This window comes from Aulostomus chinensis, chromosome 20, assembly GCF_037954235.1.
Source record: "Aulostomus chinensis isolate RoL2024-O1b breed Wild chromosome 20, RoL_Achi_v1.0, whole genome shotgun sequence".
In the NCBI taxonomy this organism is placed as follows: Eukaryota; Metazoa; Chordata; class Actinopteri; order Syngnathiformes; family Aulostomidae; genus Aulostomus; species Aulostomus chinensis.
The window spans coordinates 3862266-3876175 of record NC_141339.1 but is presented as its reverse complement, the minus strand read 5'-3'; the positions used below and the strand labels follow the sequence as shown (position 1 = coordinate 3876175).

Sequence of the window (13910 nt, the reverse complement as noted above, 5' to 3'; positions counted from 1 at the left end):
TGTTGACTGCCCTGTCACCGTAAGTGTTAACACAGCTTCACACTACAATGTATTTTGACCTCTGTTGGCTAAGTTAACTAACTGGAACTGATTTTAGTTTATTAGCATTTATTTTTGTGTATCCATATTGTAACATTCACTTAATAATTTTTAAAGCTACAAAGTGCAGTTAAATGGATTTGCCTTTGGAGCATCAAAATGAATTATCCAGTGAATATTAGCACAACATTTTGGATTATAGGCTAACAGTTTGACAAAGAAATACACACGCAAAAATGTTTAAATAACAGTGCTCATGGAGACGCATAAAAAGTTTAAGACTAATGAGCTAAATTTAGTGAAATAGTTTGCGTGTAAAAAGGACGTTGAATTTTATTGTCAAAAATAATATTGTTACTGTTGATAAGTTATTATTTATAGCAAGATAGAAATAAAATTAGACAATCACCTACATAGTGCTTTTTTTAGGTGTTTGACTGTGAGAGGGGCAAAGGAATCAACAACAAATCTTTAGTTATTCAACATTTTACAATTACATTAATCATTTACTTTGTGTGTGTGTGTGTATGATTAATTATCAAATTAATTATCAAAAACTACAGTACATCTAGACACTTCCTTATTTGCTTGTAAATATTATTTTTGTCTCTTAAGATATTTATGTTCAGCTTTGATTTAAGTCAAATAATGAATGTGTTGGTCTCCTAGATTATGAAAATAATGCTTTTTATTGTTGGTATCGAAAGGAAGAACCTGATATTGCCAGATCAGCTGCAGCTTTTGCCGTCAGTGTCCGCGAAGAGTGCCACTTGTCACAGGTAAACTTGTCCTCGTGAACCAGTATGTTACACTATTTATATCGTATTTGCTTTGAATGGCAGTCCTTATACGTAGTGTAGTGTGTATTGTGGACTTCTTAGATAGATTCATAGTGCAGGAAATAATCTACATAAATGTCATATTTTTACAGAGAACAGTCAACAATGTCATCTCAAGGGTGTAACAGTACCAAGCTGTTCTCCTCAGTACACTGAGGGAGAGAATGAGAAGGGAGTTTGAAGAGAATCCAGAGACAAGCCCTCAGCTTCAAGGTGCAGCTTTGGCCACGTTTGATACATTCACAGATCCTTTCTCCACAACTGCACATGGACAGAACAGGGCCATTCGGGAACTATTCAATCCAGTTGACCCAGAGGAAGTAGCAGTGTCCCAGAAGATTTGTTGGGTGAAGCAGGGTCGTTCTCGGGTCATGTCCAAAAGAAACAAAAGTTTTTACTATGTGTCACTCATTCAAAGTCTAAAGCAATTATTGACCAATTCCAGAATCTTCACAATCCTGAACACTGTACCACAAAGGAGCAGAGACGGGTACTTTTATGATTTTAGTGATGGGGCCATCTTTACCTCTCATCCTTTATATTCTCAAAGGCAAAATGCATTGCAAATAATACTATACACAGGTGAAATCGAAATACGTAATCCCTTGGGGTCCCATGCTTCGGCAAATCAATTGCTCATGTTTTATCATAGTTTAGGTAATATTGATCCAAAATTTAGATCTAAGTTGGCTTCAATACGACTCCTTGCTATTGCTAAGGCAAAAGATATTTCAGAAAGGGGTGTTGATGTTGTATTAAACAGAATTCTTGAGGATCTGACCCAGCTTTACAATGGTGGAAGGATTGAAACTCCAAATGGTGAGTGAGTTGTTTGGTGCTGTGATAGCTGTATGTGGAGACACACTTGCCCAACATGAGCTTGGTGGCTTTAAAGAAGGTGTTGGTTCTGCTCATAGCAAATGTAGACACCGTGAATGCAACTTTGACGATATGCAAACTCTTTTTGAGGAAGATAAGTTTGACTGATGTGCTTCTCCATAGTTCTTTTATCAGTGTCTTAAAATAGATAATGCAAGCACAGATGTTTTGAAAGCATCCCTCAAAACCACTGTGGAATTAACAGAAGAAGTAGACTACTTGATGTTCCCGCATTTGATCTGATCAAACAAACTCCCCAGGACATAATGCACGTCATTTTTGAAGGTGTCGCACCAATGGAAGTAAAGCTTGTATTAAAACACCTTATTCTGTCAGGAAATATAGAATTAGATGAGTTTAACGCAGCCATTCAAAACTTTCCTTACTCACCTCTCGATGTACGGGATAAACCATGTCCTATTAGTGTCAGCACTCTAACAGCTAGTGACAATAAATCAAAACAGTCTTGTGGGCAGATGTTTATACTTTTAAAAATACTACCTTTTCTTTTGAGTGGTGTGGACAGTGAGTATGTTAAATTTATTCTTAAGTTAGTTGAGATTGTACAAATAGTCCTGGCTCCTATTATTTCTCTGCTAACTGTATTGTTGCTCAGAAGTCAAATTGAGCAACACCTGTATCAGTTCAAGCAACTTTTCCCTGATGCTGATGTAATACCTAAGCAGCTTTACAGGTTACATCCTCCCAGTCAAATCATGTCCCTTGGTCCTTTCATAAGGAGTACGTGCATTCGCTTTGAGGCAAAGCACTCCTGTTTTAAGCAATGGGCCTCCAAGTTAAATTTCAAAAATGTGTGTAAATCGTTAGCCAACCACAATCAGTTTCTTGAATGTTGTCAGAATGAGGTCGGTGTTGAGCATCCAATTTTTGCTAATGAAAGAGAATCGGGGCCTGTATTAGCTATTACAAATCCTGAATATGTGAAGAGAAAAGTCAGAGATTTTGTGGGATGAGATGTCATGAAATCTACTGTCTCTGTGAAATGGTATACCCTCAATGGCAAGAAGTACATCAGTGGGAAGCCTATGATAGTTGCTGATGTGAATGACACTCTCCCAGTGTTTGGACTGATTAAGGATATCTTTTTGATTGATTCCTCTGTTGTTGCTTTTGAGTTCCAGCGTTATGAAACTTTACATTTTCATCAAACATTATTGGCTTATGAAGTGGTAGTGCCCACTCTTGCCCAGGGTACAGAAACCATACATGAGCTTATCGATATACAATTCATATTTTTCTGTTGGCTTCAGAGAAAGTGAGTTTGTGCCAATAAAATATAATCTTTGTGATATCATTGCATCAGCCTGAGGATTAGGGATGCACATGTTTATTGGTTGACCCGCTGATGTCAACCATCAACAAAATAATTCTGTGAATCAGTCTATCTGATGTGTATCTGTTTTTCACAAAAAATGTAATGGTTCCCAAGTGTTCTCCAAAAAAATTATTTTCTTTTTTGGGTATGTTTCTTTTTTTATACACAGAAACAGTAATAACCTATTGCATATATTTAAAATTATCTGTCATTTCTTTTTTGGGCTGAAGAAGTCTTAACGTTTAACAAACGTAACGTGTTTAGTTTTTTTTAAATGTTTTATGTGAAAACTGCTAGCAGTGTAACACTGTTTCTTAGGCATGCAAAAGATGGTAATTTTTGCATCACAATTTCATTTTCAATGGAATACCGAAAACATGATGTGATATTTAAAACAAACATTTTTATAAATGAAGATGTTTTCCTTCATCTGGATTTTTTAATTGTTGTTTTCAAGACTTTTACTCTCATCACAGTTTTCGTGTTAGGACAATTTCTGAAATAGCTTTGATGGGTTTTTTTTAATTCACAGTGCACATTGATAAGTCCTTTATAAGGCTCGAAGTCATGTGTTTTGGTGACTCATGACATTTGTTTTAGCACCTTGGATCTGATTGTCAAACATCTCAACTGAAAATGTGTAATCGTTTAACAAGTCACTTACGTAATTCTTAAATCGAGCAACTGAGATGGTTACTGAATCTTGAAACAAGTTTAGTTTTGTTGAAAGAACTATTTCAGCTTATATTAAGAGTTATGCACTGCTTTTAAGATTCCTGGACTGAAGTAGGTATGAGAGACATGTTCATACTCAATTTAAGATTATACTGTAAAATGAATGTCTAAAAATAAGGCAATAGCTTTTTAGAACAAGACAAATGATTTATGATGCCTTAAAATAAGTTTTTAAATCTTGGCAAGTGCCAGATAATTTGCAGTGGCAATAAGAGGGTCTACTCATTCATAGGATATCTTTCCTCTCTATTTTATCTATCTTTCTTTTCTAAACCATCCATCCATGCATGTTCTACCACTTATCCTGTTGAGGGTCGTGGTGGGTGAAGCCTGTCCCAGCTGCCTTTGGGCGAGAGGCCAGTAACACTCTGGACGGTTTGCCATTCCATCGCAGGGCCAACACATATAGACATGCTCTTGTATGACTTTGGACTGTGGGAGGAAGCTGGAGTACCTGGAGAGAACCCATGCAGGGAGAACATGCAGACTCACACAGGAAGACCCTGTGCTCCAGCCAGGGCTCAAACCTGGAACCTTTTTGCTGTGAGACGACAGTGCGGACCACTGCACCACCGTGCTGCCCCATTTTCTATACCATCTGGTAGTTAAATTAAATATTTACTGATTGAGACTATTTTTTCCACTGTTACAGGGAAGTAATAGTTTTAGTTCTTGGTGGAGAAAGTAAATAACAACTGGCCCTATTTAAGTAATATATGTCAGGCAGTCAGGAAATGGTGCTATTTGTGTGCATCCAGGGCACGTTCAGCCTGTATTAAGCCCAGTATTTAGACGGTGCATAATCAGAGTGCAAATCACGGTGAACGCCACAAAGAGTCGTCATTAGACACAATTAGTCATAAGGGTTTTTAAGGGTTTATTCAAACCAGTTAGAGTGCTGCATGTCATTTCCTTTAAAGCCCAAGTTGCACTAGGACATGCTGTGTTGCTATATCTGCAGTGCACGTGTTTCAACTCGGCTTCTCATCTGAAGGAACTGACCTCCACTGTATGTGCACATCCATCCATCCATCCTTCCATTTATTCCTGTGAAGGGTCACGGGGGGGGGGGCTGGAGCCTATCCCAGCGGCTACGGGCAGGGTTCACCCTGGACAGGTCACCAGTCCATCGCAGGGCCAACACACAGAGACAGACAACTATTCACACTCACAGCCACACCTTCGGTCAATTTAGAGAATCCAATCAGCCTCGTCCCCAAATTGCATGTCTTTGGACTGTGGGAGGAAGCTGGAGTACCGGAGAGAACCCACAGGGAGAACATTGAGACTCCACACAGAAAGATCCCGTGCCTGAGCCAGAACTCAAACCCGGAACCTTCTTGCTGTGAGGCGACAGTGCTGACCACTGCACCACCGTGCCACTCATGTGCTTGCATGTCTTATGCTAATATGCAGGAGCAGTGTTCATCCAAGCCACAGGAGGTGGAGCAGGCCTGGGAGCAAGGTGAAGGACAGTTTTTCCACGTTTCAGGGCGCAGCACATTTCCAATTGCAATGCGGTTCTGGTATTAAATACAAACAGTAATGCCACTGAGCAAAGACCAGACTCTTCTTTGTCTAGTGAAAGGGTTTTGTGGTGTCCCAAAATGTACCATGGTTGTTCAAAACCATGCCTCATGAACATACTTGAGCTTACTTGGTGTGACAGTTTCATTCACTTGAAACTAGTAGTAACACATGCTTGCCTGCTTGCTAATTGGTCCTTGTGATAAGGCCCTGTAAGTTAATTGATTTTTCAAGTCGCTACAGTAGCTTTATTTTTTATGACTTTACACACGCTGACTGTGGCATAGCCCAGACATAGAGTAGCCACTTAGCAAGCAGTGCTGCTGGTTCAATCCTCACTTCCTCTGGTGACCACATTGAAGTGTCCTTGACCAAGATACTGAACTTCTAATTACCCCCCCCCCCTGACCCTTAACAGAAAAGCAGTATAGAAAATGAAGGATGCATGGAAACTGATGGAGTATAAAAGGGGAACCCTCCAATGATACTATGTTCTCGTAGAGGAAAATGTTGCACTGCTGAAAAACATCTGATGAACAAACACTGCAAAGCATTTTGAGAAAATATAAATATCTTATCCATGGAGGCACTGATAAATTCATCATAATCACAATGGCTGATGAATGAACTTCACTCTAAAGGTCATGTTCATTACAATTTTACAATTTACATGTAATGCGTACGGATATACAATAGATCATTTTCAATGAGATTCAAATATATATATTTATATATATATATATATATATATATATATATGCACACAGATAAAATGTGTGTGTGTGTGTGTGTGTAATCAGGTAAAGCCATTTGAGAAACACATATTATCCAAGGTAACATCTGTATACTGTATCCACTGCATTATCTATGTCAGGCAGTGGCAATTTCAGTAGAAATAAAGAAGATGAAGTACAATATTATTGACAGGTCAGAACCTCAGGAGAGCTTGGTATTGGTCAAATCAACCTGAAATATTTTTCCAGAAATGATCATTCTGACAGCAGATCTGAACCAGCTGTAAAAGAAGGCGTACACAAGTGGATTAAGCACTGAGTTTGACCACCCAAACCATTTAAAGGTTTCAGTCACAGGAACTGCGACTTTGGATTCATTCAAATGAAGGAGGAAGATACAGAGGAAAAAGGGGGTCCAGCAGGTCAGAAAAGCTCCCATCACAATAGCCAGAGTTTTGGTGGCCTTTCTCTCCATCCTACTCAGAGTCGCTCCACACATGGTTGTGTTGTGGATGCTGCGAGCCTGCCTCCATGCCACCATCAAAATCTTTACGTAGATGGTGACCATCATGATAGCTGGGAGGAAAAATGCAAAAACCGCACCTATGATGGGTGAACTTTTATTTTGAAATAAAAGACACTTCCGGTCAGATTGTTTTTTGTTCACTCCCTTCATTGAGACTCCAATTCCTACAAGAGCTGAGACAGTCCAGCTTACTAGAATCATAATTGCAGCAACCCAGTTAGTTATTTTATGTCTGTACCTCAGAGGCTGACACACAGCATAATATCTGTCAACAGAGATAAAGCACAAGTTCAAGATAGATGCTGTACACAGTAACATATCAAAACCACCTCGTACTTTGTAAAGTAGACTTTCAACATCACAGCAGGAGCGTACAGACAGTATCGCACTGAAAGGAATGACCAAAGCTCCAACTAGCAGGTCAGCCAGAGCCAGAGAGAGGATGAGGTAGTTGGTGGGAGTGTGGAGCTGTTTGAAGTAAACGATGGAGGTTATTATGAGGAGATTCCCACACATTATGACAACTGATAAAGAGCCAGCAAACTTGTAGAAGACACTGCCATACACGTCTTCTGTTTCATTGCAGGGAGGTTTTTCTTCAAGAAAATCTCCAGTCCTGTTAGTGAAGAATGTAAGTTCCATGCATGAAGACCATGAATACTGCGATAAGTACCTCAACAAGCAGGATCATATGACACAGCAGTGTAGAGTTTCCTTGAGAGATTTTCAGCTCATTGTGTGTTCCCTGATCCTTCAGTGGTCCACAGCAGCTGTGGCACTGAGCAGGTGGACTTTGGAGTTATTGTGTTCTTTATGATGATTGCATATTCAGTAGAAGGGAGTGGCCCTGACAACTGTGTGAAAGAATAATCTGAGGACAAAGTTTTGTGTGTGTGGTTAGGGTTAGGATATATACATGTTTGCATGTGTGTGGGAATATACATACATACACACATTATATATATATATATATACACACACACACACACACACTTACATACATAAGTATATCCATAGATATATTTATTTTTGATTGCACCACCTGCATCCCGTTTGCCCCTGTGTATTTAACATCTGTGTTTCCTTTGGTCCGTGTCGTGTCATTGATATTGGTGTCATGTCACATGTATCTGAAGCCTGGTTTATGCTTCAGCGTTGCGGTGACACTGTACCTACGCTGTACCTGCACTGTTGATGCAGACCCCTACGCCATAACCAGATGTGCACCTCCAAAAAATCCTGACTACGCGTCACATTGACGCGTCTTGACGTGAAGGTCAAGGACTGTGATTGGTCCGCTCAGTGGACGTTGCCTAATGCATGAAGAGGTGGAAGAACCTCCGCGACAAACATGTCAGCTCCAGAAGAAAATGGCCACAAGAAGTTATGTTTGTCAAGTTCAACATTTACAGTTTGATTCATGACAGCAAACAGTCGTTCCAAGAAAAGCACTGGACTTTCTGTTGTAAATAGTTTTGTTTTCGAATCAGACAAGAGCGCCCGAAACCATACAAACACACAGCCACCCCCGCCTAGCGGCTTGGCGGTGAATTGCAGAGCAACGCGCTCCCTTGACGCCGAACTTCAAATGCTCAGTGATGGCATAGGGTCTACAGGGCAGTCACTGCGACACAGAAGCATAAACCAAGCTTTTCTCTTGTCCTTATAGCCTCCCGTCTCAAGCCTCGAGCCTCCAGTGTCCCGTCTCTAGTCTCAAGACTCCAGTCTCAAGCCCCAAGCCATCAGTCATTCGTCTCAGGCCTCAAGCTTCCAGTCACCCATCTCCATTTTCAAGCCCCAAGCCATCAGTCACTTGTCTCAGGCCTCAAGCCTCCAGTCACCCATCTCCAGTCTTAAGCCCCGTTTCCCCTCCTGTTCCCATGCCAGCCTCAATAATGACTAAACTCCCCTTTTGTGAGAACTCTTTGTCCCCGTCTGCATTGGGGTCTTATTCCTCACCTCCACAACATGACATATATTGCATATATATATGTAAGTATATGTAACAGATATGGTCAGGTATACAGAGGAATGACTCATGGAGTTGTTATCCAGGATTTATTTACTCCTGCAGAAGACACAATTTTAATACATTAAATATCCTCTGGCCTCTTCTGCATATCTGCTCCTAGCCTGAACACAAAAAACACAGCAATTCCACAAGGAAATGGATATGAATATGTCTGCAGTGCTATGTTGGTCACGTGATACAGGGCAGCTTGCTGTTATACAATTCGCGCCAAGAAAATGGAAACAAAAAAGCTATAACACTTAAATGAATGGTCAAAATAACACAAAACAGCAGGGTAATATCAGAAGTATTAATATAATAATTTATATATATATATATATACATATATATATATATATACACATATACACACATATATATATATATATACACACACACATATATATATATATATATATATATATATATATATATATATATATATATATATATATATATACATACAAATAAGTTATTATATTATCTAGTCAAGTAAGATAATTTCCTGGGCCAGCAGATAGTACACGCTCTGACCAGCGCGTAGTCCAGAACTGGCCTCCACTGTTGATTTGTGGCCTGCTGGGACTGCTCGTCGGCATGCAGCATGGCACTCGGGGTAGACTTCCAGATACACCAGCACAGATGAAGATGGGCCTTGGTGGTCGGAACTGCCACCTCCAGCTCCTGGTTTTTATAAACAATCGGAGCTGGTAGCCAAAGGAGCACTCAAAAGGAGCGGGAGCAACAAGGTGAACTGCCTGACTGAAATGATCAACAATAGTGAGAATGGTACCGTTAACTTGAGATGGGGGATGTCTGGTGACAAAATCCACCCCCACATGTGACCATGGCCAACTGGGGACTGAAAGGGGGCACAGGAGACCTGCTAGAAGCTGATGTAATGCCTTACTGCGGACCAGAGATCGCAGACGGCCACAAACTCCTCACTGTAAGCTTCCAGGGAGGGCCAGCAGAAACGCGTAGCTGCCTCAGGGTATCAAACGAAACGGCTGGCACGACCCCATTGAAGAACCTGGAATTTGATGGCAGCTGGCACAAACAGGCTGTTATCAGGCCCTGTTCCAAGGTCAGGCTCGGCGTGTTGAGTTGTTCTTACCACAGTTTCAATCTCTCAGGTCATTACACCCATCACCCAGGCTGGGGGAGAGTGATGTCCAGGGTTTCAAGGGCTATGTGGGAACCTTCAGATTCCAAACGGGAGGGGGCATCAGCCCTTGCCTGGGTGGGACATGAGTTTAAAATCAAACTGGCTAAAAAAAGAGAGCCCAGTGCACCTGCCATGGGTTGAGTCACTTGGCCATCTTCACATAGGTCAACCTCTCGTGGTCAGAGCACAGTTGTGAATGGTTCTTTCGCCCCTCCAACCAATGGCTCCATTCCCCCAGCACCGCGTGCACTGCTCCTGCTCCTGATTGCCTATATTATTGTTCCATTCTGCTGGAGTGAACCATCAGGAGAGGTAGGCGCAGGGACGTATCTTCTGATCCTCCTCCAACTGCTGGGAGAGGACGGCTCCAATCTCTGTATCCGAAGCATCCACTTCTTCCATGAACTGTCATGATGGGTTCGGATGGGAGATGTTACGAAGATGTTTCTGTGGCTGTTCCCAAAGAAGGAGAAAACGATCCAACAACGTATTTAGTTATTCAATGCACTTCTTTAATGTTAGTGTTATGGCCACGGGTTAGGTGTCTTTTTCTTTTCTGTTATTTTTGGAGTTTGGTTGTGTGACATTTGGTGTTATGTGTTGCTATGGTGATATGACGTCGCAGGTGTGAGAAACGCGGAGGCACACAGGTGACCACAGACGCGGACAGAGTCCGCCATCATACGGCGATCCACAGACAGCTCCACATCGAACCACCGAATTCTCTCTCTCCTCCAAAATAACTGTTACGCTGACCGACGGAGCTGGCGGCTCACGGGAGCCAGGCTAGTGCTGTTCGGGCCCTTGCGACGAGGAGACGTCCGAGTCGCGGGCCCAGGTGACCTGCCGACGTCCGACGAAGTAAGCCTCAGCACCAAACACTCATGTCACCTCCGGCTCCAGGTTTTTTTTTTTGCTTTATTCCTTTTCCTTTCATCACGTTGTGGGGCAGGGGGGGGTTACTGTAAGTTCTGGGGTAGCCTCTAGGGCTTAGCGAACCGCCACGATAACATTAGTAACAGCACTGGGATCTCCTGCTCATGCATCCCAGGCAAATCAATGACATTGCTGCACGTAAACGTATTTAATCTCTTGAACATCTGGAAGTATTTAAAGATGATTGACAAGGGGGTCTCACAGATCTCCTGAGTAATCAGACTAGTTGGTGCTGTTCCAACAACAAGAAGGGACTCACATATGGTAAGGATTACATAGAAACACATTCCAAGAATACTTGTCTTTAGATCCACATAAACTTATATCATATGTATGCTTGACTTATAAGTATACTTGAGTTCAAAGTATTATTAAAAGATAACATATAAGACAACAGAAAAACACCTAATATCAGGAGACCACAGGTGTTTTGGTGAACAGGCCCCCCAGTGGTGTGAACACCTCAGACATGGGGCGGAGGGTGGAGGTGAGTGTGGTGAGAGGGGCAACAACCTGACTGAACCCCTGAACAAACCATTGGTAAAAACTTGCAAACACTAGGAAGAGTCTGAGTTGGGTTTTTCCATAGGAATTGGCCATTCCTCCACTGCCCGGATCTTCTTAGAGACGGCATGAACATGCCCCTCCTCCACAACATGGCCTAGAAACTCCACAGAAGTGGAGTGGAACACACACTTCTCCGCCTGAACAAACCACCTCCAGTAGCCTTTGGAAGACCAGGCGGACGTGTTGCTGGTGCTCCTCCACCATCTTGGAGAGCACCAGGATGTCATCCAGGTAGACCACAACAAACGTGTTCAACATGTCTCTGAGGATGTTGTTGACCAACACCTGGAAGATGGTTGGGGCATTCGTGACCAGATATTCAAAGTGTCCCAGGTGGGTGTTGAAAGCCGTCTTCCACTCTTCTCCTTTCTGAATGTGCACCAGGTGGTACGCGTTGTGGAGGTCCAACTTGGTAAACACAGAGGTGTAGGGCAGGGGCTCATACACAGAACACAAGGGGGGAGTGGATACTTGTTCTTAACCGTGATAATGTTCAACTGCCGGTAGTCTTTGCAAAGCCTCAGGCTGCCAACCTTCTTCGCTACAAAGAACCGACTGTGGAAGATGATGGTCTGATTATACGGGAGGTGCAGACTCAGAGATATAATTGTGCATAGCCTCTTTCTCGGGGACGGAGACGTATACAGCTGGCCAACAGGAGGGGCAGCTCCAGGACGGAGATCTACGATGCAATCATAGGGACGGTGAGGGGGAAGTGCAAGGGCCTGGTCATGAAAAATTCTTCTGTTTTTCTGAATTCATGAGATAAGTGAGCTGTTCAATTCGATATAATTGTCTATTTGAGAATGTAAGAAGACGGCATCGGTGGGGGGTTGCTGACAAATGAATGAGGACTTTGGCCTCGAGAGTAAGAGGCATGAGTAGCTGTGGATCGTTTGAATACCACTGATCTGAATGTGCTGATTGAAGCTGATGCTGTGATTAGTTCTTGACATGGTTTACCTTGAACAGCAGCTTTTGCGTGATGTGCTGTGTTTATAGGACATGACAATAAAATGTTGGTACATGCATTAATACATTCCAGAACAGTAAGGATTGCCCGCATGTGTTGTGCTGCTTCTATATGGGGCAGAGTGGGAGTGACCAAAAATAAGCTGCCAGCCAGAAAGGATCATCGTAGCTACACATGATCTAGGAATGTATTTGGAAAATTGATGATTAATAAAAATGTAATGAAAAAAACAACACCAACACAAAGTGAGAATGCAAAACTCAAAATTTTATTTTAAATCAATTTTGGTTGCCGAGTTAAATGTTTTCTTTTACCATGCATCAACCATTCCACCTGAACACACACAGAATAAAACTGCAAACACAGTACAATTTTACAAACAATATCAGCCAAATCATTCACAAATCATGATGCCAGCTTGGTGTGTACTTTGTGTACTTATGTTTTGAGGAATCTAGTTAAATCTTTAATTTGCTGACTTATTCTGTATTTTGTTGGTTAGGGGTAGGTGTATCAAATGTGACCTTTTTATCGTACTTTCACTTTGTCAAGTGCAATGTCACATCAGATGAGTGTCATTCAGTGTCACTGTGTGTGTGCCCTCTTAATTTGTCCTCCACAGAGCCTCACACCACAGCAGTCTCAGCATTTTCAATTTGTATTATTCAGCCCCTCCTGTTCCACTCTCACACCTCCTGTAATTGTATCCATGCTTTTCTTTGCCATTCTTGTCCATGACAAAGGACCCTAGTCGTCATTGAAAACAGTCTATTAACAATGTGCAATTGCGTCCCTCTTTATTCCAATGTGAGCGTTATGCAGCATTGTCAACCATGCGTGAGACGGTTTAACGAATGCTTTATTGTTTTGGTCCACTTCCTGTATTTGGTCCTAATCAAACCTTCCCATGTTCCACTGACAAATGGACCAAGTTCCAACTGTCCTCATCCTTAAAGTATAACTAACTGACTTTTTGAGGACTGATGTAAGATGTTGTCTGGAGGCCCCTATTTTGTGAACTATGCTGGATAGATTCCTAACCCTTTCAGGTAATTCACAAACATGCAACAATCGATGACATTTCAAGAGGAAAACAGACTCGGGTTGTGAAAACCTCTGTCAAACTGAAATCAAAAATCCTAAAGTGACCCTCCAAACAAGTTGAGCCGATAGAAAAGTGATAATTCAATGTAAACAACAGGATCTTCTATATGTCAATCAATGAAGCTTCTACAGTGTACCTTGAAAAAGAAGGTTCTTAAACATTTGACATAAGTGAATATAAAATTTAAAAAATTAAATCAGAACTGCCCAAGTGCACAGAATATCCTTTGGCTATGATATGGAATAAAAACATGATGTGCCAAAACATATTAATATGCATGCAATAAAAACGACAAAGAATAATACTACAGGTGAGGTAGTAAGGAACCTTCACAAGTGACACAAGAGACACAACCACGAGTGGATGGTGGAGATGGCTGTGTTGCCTCCTGGTCCAAAAAAATTCTTAGTAACTCCTGCAAAGACAAAAATCCGTAGGTAACCGAGCAAAACAGATCCTAATAGAAGAAAATATTTCTTTTATATTAATGAGTTATGTTGCGCTAATTACATCCAATTTCAAAGTTGACCTTTTT

At 41.6% G+C, this 13910-nt stretch overlaps 1 protein-coding gene and 1 pseudogene across 1 annotated transcript; one reads left to right on the top strand and one right to left on the bottom strand.

Moving 5' to 3' along the window:
- The first annotated feature begins 1042 nt into the window (after positions 1-1042).
- LOC147242278 (uncharacterized) lies at positions 1043-3230 on the top strand (annotated as a pseudogene).
- A 3061-nt stretch (positions 3231-6291) lies between these two features.
- LOC147242277 (trace amine-associated receptor 1-like) lies at positions 6292-7131 on the bottom strand. Its single transcript, XM_086190486.1, has one exon. It carries the CDS (start codon positions 7129-7131, stop codon positions 6292-6294), a length of 840 nt encoding a protein of 279 aa, XP_086046612.1.
- Between the last annotated feature and the right edge of the window lie 6779 nt (positions 7132-13910).